This window comes from Anastrepha ludens, chromosome 2, assembly GCF_028408465.1.
Source record: "Anastrepha ludens isolate Willacy chromosome 2, idAnaLude1.1, whole genome shotgun sequence".
Lineage (NCBI taxonomy): Eukaryota > Metazoa > Arthropoda > Insecta > Diptera > Tephritidae > Anastrepha > Anastrepha ludens.
The window spans coordinates 118,941,086-118,957,336 of record NC_071498.1 but is presented as its reverse complement, the minus strand read 5'-3'; the positions used below and the strand labels follow the sequence as shown (position 1 = coordinate 118,957,336).

The following is a 16,251-nucleotide window of genomic DNA, read 5'->3' as shown; positions in this document are numbered from 1 at the left end:
TCTCGATCAATTATTATACACCTAAAATTTTGAATTACAATTCATTATCGCTCAATGACAACTTTATCTACTCATCCTTGGCACTTTAGGAGAAACAAATAATAATTTTAAAGTAAGCAGCTAATCAGCGTGCATTATTTAATGGGTATTGAATAAATCTCCCAAATTTATGTGTTTGTAGAATTGATTTTATTTTGTATTAAAGTTTATATTTTCGTCAATTAAGAGTACAGAAGCGATGTTCGCTACAAACATACACATTTATATGGCATGACGAACATAATTAATTGAACTGTGCTATGAATGTAGTTGTATAAGATATTTTGGGTAGCATGCAGTTCGAAGAGTACAATTTAGATTATATGAGGGCAAAAATCCCAAGCGCTAAAGTGCAACAACTGAATATGTTATATAAGGGACCTTAAAAATTTGAACTAGTACATGTTTATCAGAAGAAGCTTAAGATCCGACCACAATTCAACGCTTTGCACGTTTTCAGTGCTTTTCATACAAAACTTATATCTGAATATGTTGTGGGTTTTCACCATAATAGTTATTTTGATAACACAGCTTTACATAAAATGTCTAACATAAAATTTTGTGAAGTACATATTGGCCAAATTAATACTTAATGGATAGTAAAAAAAACTACATTAGGTGCGTAAAATTTATCAGGACTCGAAGATAGTTGTTAGTCAATTCTACACATTAACGTTTGGGTTGACAATTTATTTTTACAGCCGTGGTTGTATATTTTTAGAGACTGATCGTATTTCCCCTGTTTTACTTGGTTTTAATGGTTGCCGACAGTTGAGACGAAATCTAGTGGATGTTGAATATGACAGCTCGTGTAAAATCTTGAGTAGTTGACTGGCCACCCAAATCTTTGGTTCGTACTTTGCCGTCATTTAAAACCTTGTTGACAGCGTTAGTTATCATTTCACTGTATGTTGGCAAGTTAACGTGGCGCAACATTTTTGCACCACAGAGCAGCATAGCAGTAGGGTTTGCAACATTTTTGCCAACAGCTTCGGCGAAAGTGTGACGTGCGCCCTGGTATAAACGACATTTAAATTAAACTAAATTTTAAAGTTGAATTTGATGTTTCTTACGGGTTCAAAGACTACAGTTTCAGCTGAGTATGATGCACCAGCCACCACACCGGCACCACCAACCAAGCCAGAGCCGATATTGTCGAGAATATTGCCGTACAAGTTAGGAGTGACCATAACGTCGAACTTGAAAATTAGCATATTAATTACATAGGTATATGTGCACGTATATAATTTAACAGCCCAAAGCTTAATATCTTTACCTGATTTGGCCTTTGAACCATTTGCATAGTAGTATTGTCTACGATCATTTTTTCAAACTGGATGCGTGGATAAAGATTGGCCATTTGCTCGCACGATTTAAGGAATAGACCATCTCCTAACTTCATGATGTTGGCCTTGTGTACAGCGGTAACCTTCTTGCGGTTGTTTTTGGTAGCATAGTCGAAAGCAAACTTGGCGATACGCATCGACTTTTTGGAAGTTATGATTTTCAAGCATTCCACGATACCTGTCACAGACTCATGCTCGAGTGCCGAATATTCGCCTTCAGTTTGCTCACGGATGATAACCGTATCGATGTTCTTATGGCGAGTTTTCACATTGGGCAAACTACGAACGTGCACGACGTTCGCATACAAATCGAGATGTCTACGCAATTTCATATTTAGCGTTTCAAGTTCTCCAGCAACGCTATAATCAGGCGTGGCCAAAATTCCCTGAAATCAGACAGGAGTTGTTAATATTTTCAATATCAAAAAAATTTCAATCATGTCCCCACCTTTATACAAACTTTATTCTTCTGAATTGAAGCAACTACATCTTCCAATTTGGCACTCAAAATCGGGTTGACCTCAGACAAAAAATAGTTTTCAAAGTCTACCGGAGCGTTTGTGGCCTAAATAAAGTAGTCAAGTAAATTTGTTGAATTAAAATACATGTACATAAAAATATGTTATTGCTTCCAAACCTTAAACACTTCCTGCAACGCATAGACCAACTCGGGTCCAACACCGTCCCCTGGAATGAGAGTGCATGTCACACGGTTTCCTCCAAGAGCGCCTGAATCCTAAAAGATAGCCATTTGAAAGCAAAAATTTTAGCGAATACACCAAATGGCTTAATTACCTGATTGACCGCTGAAGTAGTGTGTATGGACCGAGCGGCCGTAGCCTGAAAAAGCAATATTTTTATTTTATAAATGGCGACAACAATAAATCTGTTTGCAGTATTATCTCCTTAAGGATTATAACCTCAAATTGAATGCAAAAATTTCGCATTACGAGTGTTTATGTAAGAATTTGCGAATAGCAGAGTTCATAAATAGGCTAAAGAAGACCCACCTGCATCAAAGTGCGCCCAAAGATTCTTGTTAGCATAGCCATGTTTTTGTTTGTAACCGTCACTAGTTCCGAAAACCTTGTAAAATTCGGGAATTCCGCTCAGCCTCAATATTAAAAAATCAAACGACCAGCAAATCGATTTGGCCTTTCCAAAGAAAATACACCACTTGGCAGCTGATAGTGAAACAAACGTCCAGATGACTGGCCGTGCTGCCAGACAATATTGATAAGAAGAATAATAGAATGCAAACGAGATTACGTCCTCTCAGAGCTGTGACATCTGTACAGAAAATAAATAAAGAGTAAAACAGAATTAACCTCGTTTACACATTTTGTTTCTATTTCAATCGCCTCTCTCTCTCTGTCAAATCTCTGACGTTACAGTTAAGCCTTGCCATTTAGCACCCACCGTGAGCACCTCACATCAAAAAGAGCACACACATTTATATGTTCAGCGAACAAACGTCCGACAGTATAACCACGACGTTTAAATTATTCAGCTACGAAACTCCTAAGAATTTTGAAGTGTTCTCCTCTTAAAAGAATTGCTTGTAATTTTTTACGCGAACGCAAAATTTGCAAAAACTTGAAGGTTTCAATGGCAGCTAATTATTACTGTAGCATGTAAAAATTTTTTGCGTAACTTTATCTTTTTTAAATATCTTCAATTAACAAAATAATTCGAACAAATATATAATAATTTAACTTTAATTCTCTCATTCTTATATATGTACATACTCGTATATGTAAATTTTAAATATTTTTTTGTATTCAGCAATTATGTTAACAAAAATGCAGTCATATACTAAACAATTTGTTTTCTTTTTTCTGCAAATTTTTGCTGAGAAAAATTTGTCCGAATGGAATGCAGAAGGTGGCGTCTTTCGAAAATCATCGCTGTATTTTTTGCGATATTGACAACTGTGAGTCGGGCGTCTTATACGAGTAGTACAAAACAAACAAACGAAAGGGAAATTACATATTTTATGCGGATGATGCTGTAGTAAGAAAATATATATCAGACTTGTCAAAATCGTATAAAAAATAAAGTAATTGTTTTTAATGGCGTCACCTAAGTTACTCCACTCGCCTTGACTGTTGTCCGTGTTGTTCACACATACTTTGCTTGCACTTAATTTAGTTTTTAGTCTACAGCCGACAACCACATTGAGAAGAATGAAAAATCCAATCTACTCTCCTTTCCTCGTCTTCCCTTCTTTCAGAAGTTAAAAGTCCCTTTAAGGCCTGTGTGAACGCGGTCTATGAGTTCCCCCCATAGAGCTGGGTGTGGTGAATAATTTCCGTCAATTTATATGATTTTTGACAATTCACACTCGTGTACGTGTCTAGATCTTCTCACATACAATCAACATTCTCTGCTAATTTTCATTCAGTTATTATCGTTTTCCCACTTCCCATCAAATGACATAATTGACCTTTTTTATTAACAAAACAGTTCAGGAACCAAATTTATCTCAAAATTTGCAATTAAATTCATGGTTTAAAAATTGCAAGGCCTGATTCCTGAATTACGTAGAAAATCATATTTTCAGATGGCTTTAAAAATCGGATTGCTTTTGCGTAGAAATTGTGCAAATTTGAATTTTGGTGGCAGTTTTCCACTTCACTCCGTTCGTTTTATATGCTCGAGGTGAGCTGGAGAGCGGGTTTTGGACTATATAAGTGTGTTCTCGCTACGTAGCAAATCATTTGTTCTCGATACTAACACGCACTGTACGTGGTTTGATTTCACTATTTTGTTTAATCTTAATATTCTAGCCGAAGTTCTACTCCAAAAATGCGTTTTGTACAGTTTTTGCGTAAAAATGATAATCGTAGACGACTCGGTGTAGTGTCTGAAGATGGTACCAAGCTAGTTGAATTATCGGGTGGAGCTTGCATTTCGAATGACATGGTTTCATTCATTTCCCAGAACATTTCATTAGAAGAGATTCAACGCAAATTGAGTGGTCTTCAGAGTGAGGAAATGACAGATTCACACATTATTCTACCGCCATTGTCGAATCCTGAGAAGATAATATGCATAGGATTGAATTACAAAGATCACTGCGAAGAGCAAAATAAGCCCGCTCCATCGGAGCCCATGTTTTTCAGCAAGTTTAACACAGCAATTACAGGACCTACTGGAGATGTGATCGCGCATAAAATTACTACTGTGAGTATATGTATGTCTGTATAAATATGTTGTGGATGACGTATTTAAACATATACCTGTTCGCGATAAGGCAGCAACTGATAAAATTCTTATCAGAGCAGGTTTCACATTTGCAATTATGCATGCGCTATGTATGTATTTATTTAATTATACGATCTTTCAGATAAATTTTAAATTAGAATATGAAAAAGAAGTTATATTGATAAAGAACCAAAAACATCGCTTAAAATATACCTCCTTCATAAAGTCGCATTCAACTCATTCTCATATTTTCTGTTGCACATAGTGCACCGTGATTGAATTACATATGTGCTTACATATCTGTACGAACATAAACTTCTTCATAACATGTTTTCTCTTTTTTTTTTAGAAAATTGATTGGGAAGTAGAGCTAGGAGTCGTTATTGGAAAAGAAGCCAAAAAAGTGCCGAAAGAAAAAGCTATGGACTATGTATTTGGCTACACCATAGCTCAGGATATATCTGCTAGAGATTGGCAAAAGTCGCGTAACGGAGGTCAATTTTTGATCGGCAAATCAATGGATTCCTTTCTTCCTTTGGGGCCAGCAATTGTGCATAAAAGTCTTATTAAGGATGTTTATGATCTAAAGATGCGCACTCTTATCAACGGGGTCGAAAAACAGAACAACTTCACTGGTGATATGATTTATAAAATTGACGACATCATACACAGATTATCACAAAGTATCACCCTGAAGCCTGGCGATCTTATTTTAACAGGCACACCGAAAGGTGTCGGCATGTATCGAAATCCACCAGAATATTTAAAAGTGGGTGATGTCATTGAGACCGAAATACAATGCTTGGGTAAAATGGTTAATAACGTCGTCGCAGATTCTTAAAGAGCTTTAAATATGTAAAAAGGTATACTTTTATACAAATTAAGTTTAAAATGGTCTTGCATTTAAATGGTAACATTGTGATTGTTAAATTTTTGTAGAACTTGAACATTATTGAAATTGTAGTACTGTAAAAAATAAAGAAAATGTATTTGCAATGCAATTGGTATGCACGCGCGTGTATCTATATGATTATAACTTATGCAATCATACACATGTTTAGTATTTTGGTTACCCCGGGCACCATTCGAAAAATGCGGAAAACAAATTTGGTTTAAGAGAATAAAGCCTTCCCATTACATTCCAATACTCCCTTTTCGTCCGGTAGTATTGACCCTAATCATATAAAGGCATACACAAATAAATGCTGCAACAGTAACAACCGCGACAGTCGGTGCTACGTTACCGGAACGACCCGGACTTATATCACTCCTGCAACATTTCTCGTAATTATATTGGGAAACTTTATGCTGCTACAATAAAATGCACAAATAAAAGCTCTGATTTAAATAATTAGATTATTTTACACTCGGTCAAAAATGTCTACAATAACAGCTTCAAGCCAAATTTAATGAAAACACTTTAAATAAACTAATCTGTTACATCAATACCTCATAAATGGCTTGGGCAATACACGGTACACGGTATCTTTTTCTCTCTTCATACTTTAAAAGTTTTGCTTTTTGTTGCAAAGAATTCGTCCCGCTTATGGTACGGTGCGTATGGATCATCTATGTAATGTTTCGGGCGACGCCAAAAACTAGTGACCATTTTGTCCAACAAATAACTTTGCGTCGAATTTGTGAAAATATGTTGTCGCAGTCTTCTCCGTAGCTCCTTCGACTTTTTGAACATCTTTTTATTGCGACCTGTGTGAGTACGTATCCATATGCCCCAATCTAGTCGTTTGAAACGCTTAAGGACAGCCCTTACAGATTTACGTTTTCCTTTATTAAGTGAGAACTTCGTCAAAGAGCGCGATGGTTGATGTTGAAATAAAGTAAGCGCTGTGACGACGCTAGTATTTATTTGTTGACCTGAGACCGTTGAGATTTTTGATAGCAGCGTTGAATTTGAGGATGGTAAAGGATTAGACATTTTATAAGAAAGCGCTCGCATGGTTGGTACGACTACTGGGCACGTATTGGTAAATCGCGTAGCTGTGCGAATCGCTAAAAAACAAATTGTCAATGAGATGCACTCATTAGAAATATATTGTTATATTTACCACTAGAAAGAACTGCGCGTAACATGTTTTCACTTATTTACTTTTATCCTCTCAAATGCCAACAATTTTATTCATTTAGATTCCATAACGTGAAGCTTGAATAATGCAAAAAACACATATGATTTTGACATTTGAACACTGCTTTAACGACTTTGCTAGATGTCACACAGTGTCACATTTTAGTTGGGTTTTCTTTTATCCAACTTTCGTTATCTGTCATTTATTCTCTATGCAAAATAGTGATTCTGTTTGGAGCACTACAGAAAAAAGTTTTCGGTTTTGTCTTGATAGCAGGAGGACGTTGAGCGCCGGTTCGTAAGCGAATTGGAATTGTACCCACGATATTACGTGTTCCAAAATTTAAACAAAAATGTATCGTTTAGCATTGAAAAGGTCATGCAGAGATACCATACAGGTGAGTGACGTGCAAGAAGGGAAAATTTGGCTGCCATGCCATCGTGACATCGGTGCGGGAGGTATTACGACCACTGACACTTAAAAAACGCACAGCAAATGCTCAGCGATCCGTACGCCCCACCACACGTATGGGCAATCTGATTGTTATGTCATCTACTAATGCAATATTCAATCATTTTTGTTTAAAATCCACCAGAAATCTAGTGTAATTTAACAAAAAGACAAATTTTTGTTATATCACATAGTATCGCAATTTTATTGTAGCATCACAAATATTCATACTTCTAAATTCTAAAACATTTCACACTCAATTACTATACAACATTGTTTACAGTAGATGGGGTACTTTTAAAATTAATTTCTATAAGTTTACATATAAAAGATAAATGATGTAAAATGTTAATGTCAATATTAGATCACATTGAGCCAATACAGCCGCAAAAATTATAGCAGGGGTATACCACCAAATGTACGAGAAGCCGGATTCGGCAAGATCCTGTTGTTTCTATCGCCTGTCGCAGCTGTTGGCGGAGTAATTGGTTATGCGAAGTAAGCCAGTTGAATTATAAATATTTTATTGTCTATTAATTTAGTCTTTTTTAGATACGACCCGAAATTTCGAAAACAAGTCGAACAAAATGTTCCTGGTGCAGATTATGTCCTCAAAGTTGCTTTAGATTCCAAAGACCCCATTGCAGACATCAACAAGCAGTTTGATGGGGTAAGAAAGCAATACGATAACGTCTCAAAAACGGTTGAGAGTGCCACTTCTACTGTAACTGGTTGGTTCAGCGCTTCAGAAAAGCCAGATCTAAAGCGTAAGTTTTTAGCAATTGACTAGTGAAATGGTATATTAAACTTTTTTTTCACATTTGGTAGAGGAGGAAGTTGCTCAACCGAAAACACCGGCGAAATCTGTAAGCTATCTACATAAATATATACAAGGCTGGTTTTGCTAGTTGATCAATTAGTAACATAATTGCTTAATATTTCAAGGTTGCTGCCAAGGAAGCGACTTCTGCTGCAAAGCCTGTTACTGCCAAACCCAGTGAGCCTGTGAAAATAGAAAAACAGCCACAACCTTTGCCAAGAGATGTGACAGATTTGGAAAGTGCCGTTGAGGTTGCTGCTGCACTAGCTGTTAAGGAGTATAACAAAGCAATTGGCATTCTGAAGAGGTATTTTTATTAGAAATATTTTGAGTCAATCAATTAATTTATTTTGCTTCATATTTCAGCTTTAACAATGATGTACGTAAAGTAGTGGATGATGCCATTGAAAATGTTGACACCACAATGTGGACTTCCTTGAGAAATAAGACCAGTGCTCGTGATACCTCCGTTGCCACAGCTGAAAAATCAGCACGTGAAGCTATTGATAAAATTGGTAAGCACACGTCGGAATTAGAAACATTCAAATATGTATGTATATTGTACCAACCCATCTTTTATTGCGTTTAGAAAAATGTGAGATTGCTCTGAGTAAAGCTGCTACTTCGGACAATCATGATCAGATAGTGACCATTCGCAAAAAAATAAAATCCTTGATGGAACACATCAACCATGTCAAAAACGAACTATATGAACATAAGGATCTTGCCACTGTGTCCGAAAAGTACTGGAGAAATGTATGTGGAAATAGTTATTGATAACAATAGCGCATCTTTTACCCATATGATCAATGAAATTTTTTCATAGGTTGAGAAAGCTCGTAATTATTTCATTGAAGAAATTGAATCTATCTTCCCCGGTCTAAATTTGTCCGACCAGAAACTTAATCTTTCAAAGGAAGATTTGGATTTATTCATCATGCACGCTTACTCACATGTTTTAGCATACCAGAAAGAACTCCAGCGATTGCAAACAGATGGTGAATTGAGACTAAAGCGTGCAATTGACGCGTTCCGTGCGGATAACGATTCGGAAGCAGTTAAAGCCCAACTGGATTATCATTTGGAAGCAGAGAAGCGCAAGTTGGCGCTTGAGAATCAGAAAAAAATATTCCAAATTCGCGCTGATTCCGAAAAGCAGTTGCGGCAGCAATTAAAGAAACAGGCAGAAGCGCATGTTGATCACTTGAATGATGCATTAGCTATGAAGGAAAGTGAAATGAAACGTAGCTTCACTCGTGAACTGGAAGACAAATTGGCAACGGAGAAAGCTAATTATAAACTACAATTGGCAGCGATGGTTGGTAAAATGCGTGGCATGGATGCTGCATTGCAAGGTAAGTACGGTGCTGGTCCTTACACTGTGTGCAAGTGTATAATAAATATTTCTTTATAAATGCTACCTATCAGAAATTAATGATGAACTTAAAGGTATAAGAGTACCCTATAAATTTGATCTTTATCTTATTTTTCTGTGAATTGTCCTATATTTCTATGTCAAGGAGTTAAATGAAATTGTATTTTGCTTTACAGCGCGCGCCGAGTCCGAACGCTCGGCTCACCAAGCTCAAGCTCTTTGGGCTGCGTGTCAGGCCTTATGGGCCACAGTTAGCACTGGCGAACCAGGTGTACATTGGCGAAATAAGCTGCGCCCTCTAAAGAGCGAAATTAAGGCTATCTCTAAAGTTAGTGGTAAGTATCGTATTTGATCTTAAAATCTAACAGATTCTAAAAAGTAGTTTCTTTACTCTTTTAGAGGGCGACGAGCTTGTTTCTGTTGTGCTTCAGAACTTGCCATCTGCCGCTAGTGAACGTGGCGTGTTCACTGAGGATGCTTTGCGCGAACGCTTCATTAATGTAGAACGCGTCGCACGAAAACTGGCGCTCGTTCCCGAAGGTGGTGCTAGTCTCCCAATTTATTTCCTTTCCTACTTACAGTCCCTGTTTATACTCAAACCTGATGATCCCATTTCACAGGATGAATTACAAAATAAACCATTTGATTACAGTAAATTGGACACCTACGATATTTTGAACAGGGCAAGGCAAGTAAAATGAATAGGTTTGAACTGGACATTGCACATAAAATACTTTACGTTCCCATCTAGGTACTTCGTTGATCGCGGGGATTTGCTGCAAGCTTTAAAGTACATGAACTTACTGCAAGGTGGAGCACGTCGTGTTGCATGCGATTGGTTGAATGAGACGCGCCTGACGCTAGAAACCAAACAAGCTGCCAATACGCTAATGGCCCACGCTGCTGCTAGCGGCCTCTTATATTTGTAAATTACAATAAACGAAAAACTTAAATTATAAAAAACAGTTAAATGAGGACATTGAAAATTTTAAAGACGGCTATTATGGAACCCAAAAAATAAATAATTTATATTCTACTAAATCGGCTAATCAAATCAACGCTTTTATATTTGTTTTATCTCTCCCCATAGTTTTATTTGCAAATTGTATTAATTTATCTGTTTATTTAGTTGCGCATTCCGATTGTAAAGAATTGAAAGAATTGTTGCAATGTTGATAAAGAAATAAAAAAGAAACATTTACAAGATTAAAAAAGATAAAAAGATGCATAATGATCATTCCCACGATTTCATACAGTTTTGTTATTTCTATTACCCGTGAATTTTGATTAACAATAACGGGCATTTCATTGGGTTCATACGATCTTTATTTTGAAAATCATAAATATTTCGAAAGTAATCGTCAATTCGTTGATGCTTCAATGCAGCATTAACTCAAACATTGTCTATTATTAGCCTATCAGTTACAATATACATTAGGGAGGTAAATGTAATAAGGTATGTGTAAAATAAATTAAATTATTGCCAGTTTTCATTTACAAATAGTTAAATTGGCAATTCTGTTTAGTGATCTACTTTGCCACTGCCGGATTCAGTTCGGTTACCCAGCGTGTCTAATGCCGCAAACTTCCATCGCATATAAGCGACTCGCATACGATCCCAAACATTGTCGACAGAGTCCATTGCAGGACGTACGTCCAGAATTGCGAACTTATAATCCTTGTCTACAATACCGCCATCATAGTAGTCAATGACATACCGCACATCTTTACCACAGCGATCCACAATCCAGTCATGACGATCGAAAGGCAATTCATAGCTGTCAATGTGAAAAATTACTGTTATAACCAGAAAATGGGGATTTTTTAACACAAAGCACCTACCCTAACCAGCTGCGCATGCGCGCACGTGGACTATAATCAGCAGCTTTACCTCCAAAACTCTTCAATCGTGGATTGCCACATTCCTTTGCATGTAGTGCCTCCCACTTAAGTACCTCCTTCCATGCCTGCTCATTGTTGGCATTATGTATGAAAATAATGTCACCCATATCTTTCTGTGAAACATCTTCGTTCTTCCACCGCCAACCTTTGCGTAACATTGCGTTCCAGAACATTTGTTGACTTGGATATTGCCAGAACTGCTGACTGCCATCTTCTGTCACTTTTGGTATGCTTGATGTTTGCCGTTCCGTAGATAGGGGAAATGGTTGATCTTGTGCTGGCTGTTGGTTGGCTGGTGGCATCATATTAAGTGGATTGATGTCATTTTTATCATGTTGAACAGGACATTCAGACGCTGAGGCAGTGTTAGTAGTTGTCATTTGTTGTTGTGGTGGTGGTGGTGGTGCTGATATTGATGCAGCCGCCCCACCTTTCTGATGCATTGGACATTCTGGTGGAGGCACGGCGCTAGTGGCTGCTAGGTGCACATGATCTCTTGGCATTTGGGATGCCGCTTCCATATTCACGCTGGGGATCGTATTACCCATTTTTATTCTACAATAACGTGGAGATAAATACAATGTAGGTCACACGATTTTACAACCCCTTTGAATGTGGGTTGCTATTATTGCATAATTAAATGCAGTTGCAGACTGGTTATAAAAGTTGTCAACACTTACACTTGTAGAAATTCGTAATTTATGAATGAATGCTATGTAATTTATCGAACACGACCCGACTATTCAGCCCGCAATTTATGTAATTTGTTAATATAAATTATTTCCCCACGAGGGGTAGTTGATTTTGTACCAACAATGCTATTTAAAACTTGAAGGTTATGGTGTAAACATTTGACAGCTCAATTTGACATCTGCAATTGGGGGATGAGATATCTCTAACGTTGCCACAAATATGAAATATGTTAAGTTTAATTTATTACTTTTTGCAAAGAATCTAAATGCAAAGAGAAACTCTATAATCTTCGAAAAATTGGATAATTCGAAAACCATTTCTCCAATTATAATTAAAATAGAGAACTATAGACGCATAAAACTTTACTATAAATAGGATAAACTTTATTTAAAGCATTTCGCACTGATTTAAAAATGCAGTCACAACTTGATACACATAAAGACAAGCGTTCTGCTATGCGCCACATATCGCTAAAAATGTTATATAATTCTATTTATTTTAACGCCTCCCGCCTGGATGTCACACTGAAAACCTTTAATACACCTATCAGAACATAAAGATTTATTCCTGAAAATATTTACGTGCAAGATCTCTCGATTTAGTTTAGTGATATCAGTGTTCCAATTGTCAAGGATCGGGATCCACATGCAAACGCAACAGTGCAACGATGTGATCCTGACAGAGGTCTAGTTAAATTTATGACCCGTACTGTTCGCTTTGGGTTTCGTCGTTAGTTTGGCAGCTTTATTTTACAAAAATAAAAACAGAGCATTAATACATCCTGTTTCGAGAGAAAAATGCATTTAAAGTTTTGCTATTGATTTATGTAGAGTTATACGAATTATTTAATTACTTACACTGTGTCATCTATTCCTGGGCCATGTAAAAGTTCTTCAGCCGTTATAGTAGCTTCCAAAATATCGATTTGCTGTTGCCTACGTTGCATTCTACCTTCTCGAGTGTTATGCTGAAAACAGTGAACACCGCACGGAATCCCTTACCGCAGTCCCTTACAGTGCACAAAAACGCACCCCGAGAACAACTGCGTTCTTTTAATTACGTATTTACACAATACATCGGTTTGTGTGTGTTTGGTTGTATCTACACAATGTTGCCATTGATATTTTTGCTTACACACTTTTTCACACATCCGCGTTATGAGTCACAATTTTTCAAAGCCAAAAACCAGCAAATGCAAATAGTTCATTTATCTATAATTAACATTATTCAACAGTATTTTTAAGCTATTTTAACAAAAATTATAATTTTTCTAACTTTATTTTGTAAATTATTTCGAAATGTACTGCTTGGCAACACTGTGCGGTGAGAGAGCAATCAGCTGAGTCGGTATTACGGAATTTTAAAAAAATCGTGAAATAAAACCCTTTATATAATGCGTGATTGATAACTCTTCTTTAAGGAACTATAATGTTAAAAAATATATAAAAAATGAGTTAAAAGGGATTTTTACGATTTGACATTATAGTATTTTCCTTACCTTTCATATCACACTTTGTTAAAAGCATTTTGATTATAACGACCAGAAGCACAAACGTGCCCAATAATGTAATTAATTAAACATTGACGCATAAAAAGGGAATTGCGGGGTATTGTTTTTAAAATTATGTAAATTTGTGTTTATAATAAGCGGATTCCAGTCGTTGTAATCGAAAGCTCTAAATTCTCATTCTATTCGTGGGTTTCACCGTAAAATTATTTAATTTTTACAAATTTATAGGAGAGCTGCATTTTAGTTTTTATACCAATTATTTATGCACCAAATCTAATATAAAATTTAGGGAAGAATAATTGAATTCACGTTACTTTGACATATAATATAAGGATACTTTTAATCAGACCAAAAATTCGCTATTTCCGATTATGATGCTAAATGAAAAACACTTTGTAGGCAGTGCCGGGAGTAACAACAGTGTAGTTTACTTAAAAATGTTTTTTACTGAAATTGTATACTGTAAATTATTAGTGTGTATATATGAGTATACATAAATAAAGCGCTAACCTGAAAAACAAATGGCGGCTACTGATGCTTTTGCCACACTCTTTCCATCTAAAAAAGAATGGAAGAAGGGATTCTCTCTAAACAACTTCGATACCACAGTCTATACAGATGGCAGTAAAATGGATTGTGGTGTCGGAGCTGGTATATATTCTCATAAACTTGGAATTGAAAAATCTGTGCGTCTCCCTAATACCAGCAGCGTCTTCCAAGCGGAAGTACTAGCAATTGGGGAAGCCTGTAGGTTACTAATTGCAGATTTTTCTTTTAAGGGCAATATCGCTATTCTTTCGGATAGCCAAGCCGCAATCCAGGCACTGGACGCGACTAGAACAACCTCTAAAGTGGTGGAGCAAAGTAGGAATAGCCTCACCAACTTGAGTGAAAACCATAGAGTAACCTTGATTTGGGTCCCGGGACACCGGAAGATAGAAGGTAACGAAAAAGCTGATGAACTGGCAAGAGGGGGATCTGCCATGAATAGCGCTCTTGCAGTACCAGTATTCACTCCACTAGGTGCGGTCAAGAATGCAATTTCCCTAAAATACCTTCGAATTGCAGATTGTAGATGGAAAGACCAAACGAAATGCAAAATCAGCAGAACGTTATGGCCCACCTACAACCTCAAGCAATCGTTGACATTAATAAACATGAAACGACGGGACACCTGCAGACTTACGGCAGTCATAACTGGCTTCTGGTCTATCGGAGAACAAGCCGCCAAAATGGGCATCCCTCACAACACATACTGTCATAGTTGTAAACAACCGGAGGAAAAAGAAACAATCTTCCATTTCCTCTGTGAATGCCCTGCCCTATGGAAGGACAGAATGTTAACCCTGGGCAAACCGCTGTTCGAGAGTCTCGAGCAACTGTCTGGCGTAGACGTCAACAACCTAATAAGGTTCCTAAACCGCACAGACTGGATATAGTCCTGCTGCAAATAACTGTTAAACAATTTGGTAACGAGGATGTGGCAACAAAATGGTGCGGAAGCGCTAGTTGGATTCTGGATGAATCACCACTCTAACCAACCAACCAACTGATGACGTAAATATTGTTTGTAAGGAGAATATGACAACGGCAAAATATACAACAGACAGTAACAAACAGTAACAAGTAACAACTAAAAAGCAATGGAATTCGCAGAAACAGTAAATATGGCGGTGTGGAGAGTATCCGTGTGTATGATTATTTTTATCCACTTGTTTTGATACACACCTTTTATGTGCTTAGGTGGGGCATCATGAGACACTCTATCTCTCATACATAACCTTTTATTTTTCTTCATTGACATATGTACATACTCGTACATATGTACATATGTATTGCGTGCACATATTTACTTCTGCAAATAATGTTACACATACGCCACGTGATTCAAAACGAGTTTCCACTGTGTTGAGTATCCCATTGCTCTGTGCATGCTATGGTATTTAATCACGTGATATTTTGAGATCAATCATAATGCTTGTATACGACAAAAACAAGAACTGGTATGATGAACTTCAATTTAGTGTTTAGAGGATTTAATTGTAACTTTTTCTATATATTTGACGGAAATAATTAAACCTCTTTGCACCATTTATTATAGTTTATTATATAATATTTATATTTATTTATTATATTATGCAAATTAGTGTTTGAACAAATACTTATAAAGTATAATAATTTTTCCTCCAATACGACTAATTATCAAGATAAGGGTGTATCAGAACTCGATGCAGAGCCGATACTTATGTTAGACGTGAGTCATAAAAACCATAAAATATGATTTTGCGGCACGAAAAAACTCTGCATACAAACTGTCACCAGAAAAGTTCTGAAATTGTAGGAAAAGATCCAATTCAGGCATTTCACTTCGATGCCACCATTACTGAGGTATTTAATGAATCTGCTCGCAAATTTTGCAAAAAAGTGTTTAAGTCTAAATCCTCCTTATATTTGCCAAATTTGTGCATACAAGTGTGGACATTAGAGGTTCCGTGGTTTAGGGATATTATAAAAGATTTGAATAATTTTGAGGTTGGTGTCATAAAGTCATAATCAGTAAACAGGTGCCAACGTTCTGGAAATCTAGAACTTGCGAAAGCATTGAGACGGTATTAGTATTATCTGTTATGGAAATTTGCGAAAAATCTCGGAGTTCTTAGTGCAAGTAGCTCTACACTCACTCGAAACTCGTTCATTGATTAACTGCTCAAATGTTGTTAGAAATTTTCGAGCTTTTGAAAAATTTGAGCCGCTAAACAAAAGTTATTACTTTTTTTATAAGCATTTATTTAGCTTTCTAAAATTTAAAAAAAGTGCTGTGAAAA

General features: G+C 36.6%; 5 protein-coding genes and 1 long non-coding RNA gene across 6 annotated transcripts; 2 read left to right on the top strand and 4 right to left on the bottom strand.

The window, feature by feature from the left end:
- Window positions 1-166: 166 nt before the first annotated feature.
- LOC128855207 (isocitrate dehydrogenase [NAD] subunit beta, mitochondrial) lies at window positions 167-2,589 on the bottom strand. Its single transcript, XM_054089924.1, has 7 exons — window positions 2,396-2,589; window positions 2,181-2,225; window positions 2,023-2,121; window positions 1,834-1,950; window positions 1,316-1,771; window positions 1,113-1,238; window positions 167-1,053 (listed from the first exon to the last, which is right to left on the bottom strand). Exons 1-7 carry the CDS (start codon window positions 2,435-2,437, stop codon window positions 823-825), a joined length of 1,116 nt encoding a protein of 371 aa, XP_053945899.1. The 5' UTR covers window positions 2,438-2,589; the 3' UTR covers window positions 167-822.
- A 1,256-nt stretch (window positions 2,590-3,845) lies between these two features.
- LOC128855202 (fumarylacetoacetate hydrolase domain-containing protein 2) lies at window positions 3,846-5,593 on the top strand. The gene is made up of 3 exons (XM_054089919.1): window positions 3,846-4,046; window positions 4,175-4,571; window positions 4,942-5,593. Exons 1-3 carry the CDS (start codon window positions 3,949-3,951, stop codon window positions 5,431-5,433), a joined length of 987 nt encoding a protein of 328 aa, XP_053945894.1. The 5' UTR covers window positions 3,846-3,948; the 3' UTR covers window positions 5,434-5,593.
- Window positions 5,594-5,929: 336 nt separating this feature from the next.
- Window positions 5,930-6,784, bottom strand: LOC128855204 (39S ribosomal protein L35, mitochondrial). The gene is made up of 2 exons (XM_054089921.1): window positions 6,659-6,784; window positions 5,930-6,602 (listed from the first exon to the last, which is right to left on the bottom strand). The coding sequence occupies exons 1-2, from the start codon at window positions 6,681-6,683 to the stop codon at window positions 6,091-6,093; spliced, it is 537 nt and encodes a 178-aa protein (XP_053945896.1). The 5' UTR covers window positions 6,684-6,784; the 3' UTR covers window positions 5,930-6,090.
- An 85-nt stretch (window positions 6,785-6,869) lies between these two features.
- Window positions 6,870-10,286, top strand: LOC128855201 (MICOS complex subunit Mic60). Its single transcript, XM_054089918.1, has 11 exons — window positions 6,870-7,073; window positions 7,491-7,624; window positions 7,679-7,893; window positions 7,955-7,992; window positions 8,072-8,253; window positions 8,313-8,461; window positions 8,536-8,702; window positions 8,773-9,301; window positions 9,498-9,656; window positions 9,721-10,009; window positions 10,073-10,286. Exons 1-11 carry the CDS (start codon window positions 7,029-7,031, stop codon window positions 10,248-10,250), a joined length of 2,085 nt encoding a protein of 694 aa, XP_053945893.1. The 5' UTR covers window positions 6,870-7,028; the 3' UTR covers window positions 10,251-10,286.
- A 338-nt stretch (window positions 10,287-10,624) lies between these two features.
- Window positions 10,625-12,073, bottom strand: LOC128855203 (holocytochrome c-type synthase). The gene is made up of 3 exons (XM_054089920.1): window positions 11,904-12,073; window positions 11,164-11,778; window positions 10,625-11,099 (listed from the first exon to the last, which is right to left on the bottom strand). Exons 2-3 carry the CDS (start codon window positions 11,769-11,771, stop codon window positions 10,844-10,846), a joined length of 864 nt encoding a protein of 287 aa, XP_053945895.1. The 5' UTR covers window positions 11,772-11,778; window positions 11,904-12,073; the 3' UTR covers window positions 10,625-10,843.
- Window positions 12,074-12,271: 198 nt separating this feature from the next.
- LOC128855205 (uncharacterized) lies at window positions 12,272-13,864 on the bottom strand. The gene is made up of 3 exons (XR_008453699.1): window positions 13,415-13,864; window positions 12,774-13,339; window positions 12,272-12,697 (listed from the first exon to the last, which is right to left on the bottom strand). It is a non-coding gene; the product is annotated as an uncharacterized LOC128855205 (long non-coding RNA).
- Between the last annotated feature and the right edge of the window lie 2,387 nt (window positions 13,865-16,251).

Coding starts and splice junctions, on each gene's coding strand:
- LOC128855207 (XM_054089924.1), bottom strand. CDS start 2,437: ATGGCTATGCTAACAAGAATCTTTGGGCGCACTTTGATGCAG. Junction 2,226..2,395: donor TTGGGCGCACTTTGATGCAG/GTGGGTCTTCTT, acceptor TTGCTTTTTCAG/GCTACGGCCGCTCGGTCCAT. Junction 1,772..1,833: donor AGAATAAAGTTTGTATAAAG/GTGGGGACATGA, acceptor GTCTGATTTCAG/GGAATTTTGGCCACGCCTGA.
- LOC128855202 (XM_054089919.1), top strand. CDS start 3,949: ATGGCTTTAAAAATCGGATTGCTTTTGCGTAGAAATTGTGCAAATTTG. Junction 4,047..4,174: donor GTTCGTTTTATATGCTCGAG/GTGAGCTGGAGA, acceptor TTAATATTCTAG/CCGAAGTTCTACTCCAAAAA. Junction 4,572..4,941: donor TCGCGCATAAAATTACTACT/GTGAGTATATGT, acceptor TTTTTTTTTTAG/AAAATTGATTGGGAAGTAGA.
- LOC128855204 (XM_054089921.1), bottom strand. CDS start 6,683: ATGTTACGCGCAGTTCTTTCTAGTG. Junction 6,603..6,658: donor ACGCGCAGTTCTTTCTAGTG/GTAAATATAACA, acceptor TTTGTTTTTTAG/CGATTCGCACAGCTACGCGA.
- LOC128855201 (XM_054089918.1), top strand. CDS start 7,029: ATGTATCGTTTAGCATTGAAAAGGTCATGCAGAGATACCATACAG. Junction 7,625..7,678: donor GGAGTAATTGGTTATGCGAA/GTAAGCCAGTTG, acceptor AGTCTTTTTTAG/ATACGACCCGAAATTTCGAA. Junction 9,302..9,497: donor CATGGATGCTGCATTGCAAG/GTAAGTACGGTG, acceptor TTTGCTTTACAG/CGCGCGCCGAGTCCGAACGC.
- LOC128855203 (XM_054089920.1), bottom strand. CDS start 11,771: ATGGGTAATACGATCCCCAGCGTGAATATGGAAGCGGCATCCCAAATG. Junction 11,100..11,163: donor CGCATGCGCAGCTGGTTAGG/GTAGGTGCTTTG, acceptor TCACATTGACAG/CTATGAATTGCCTTTCGATC.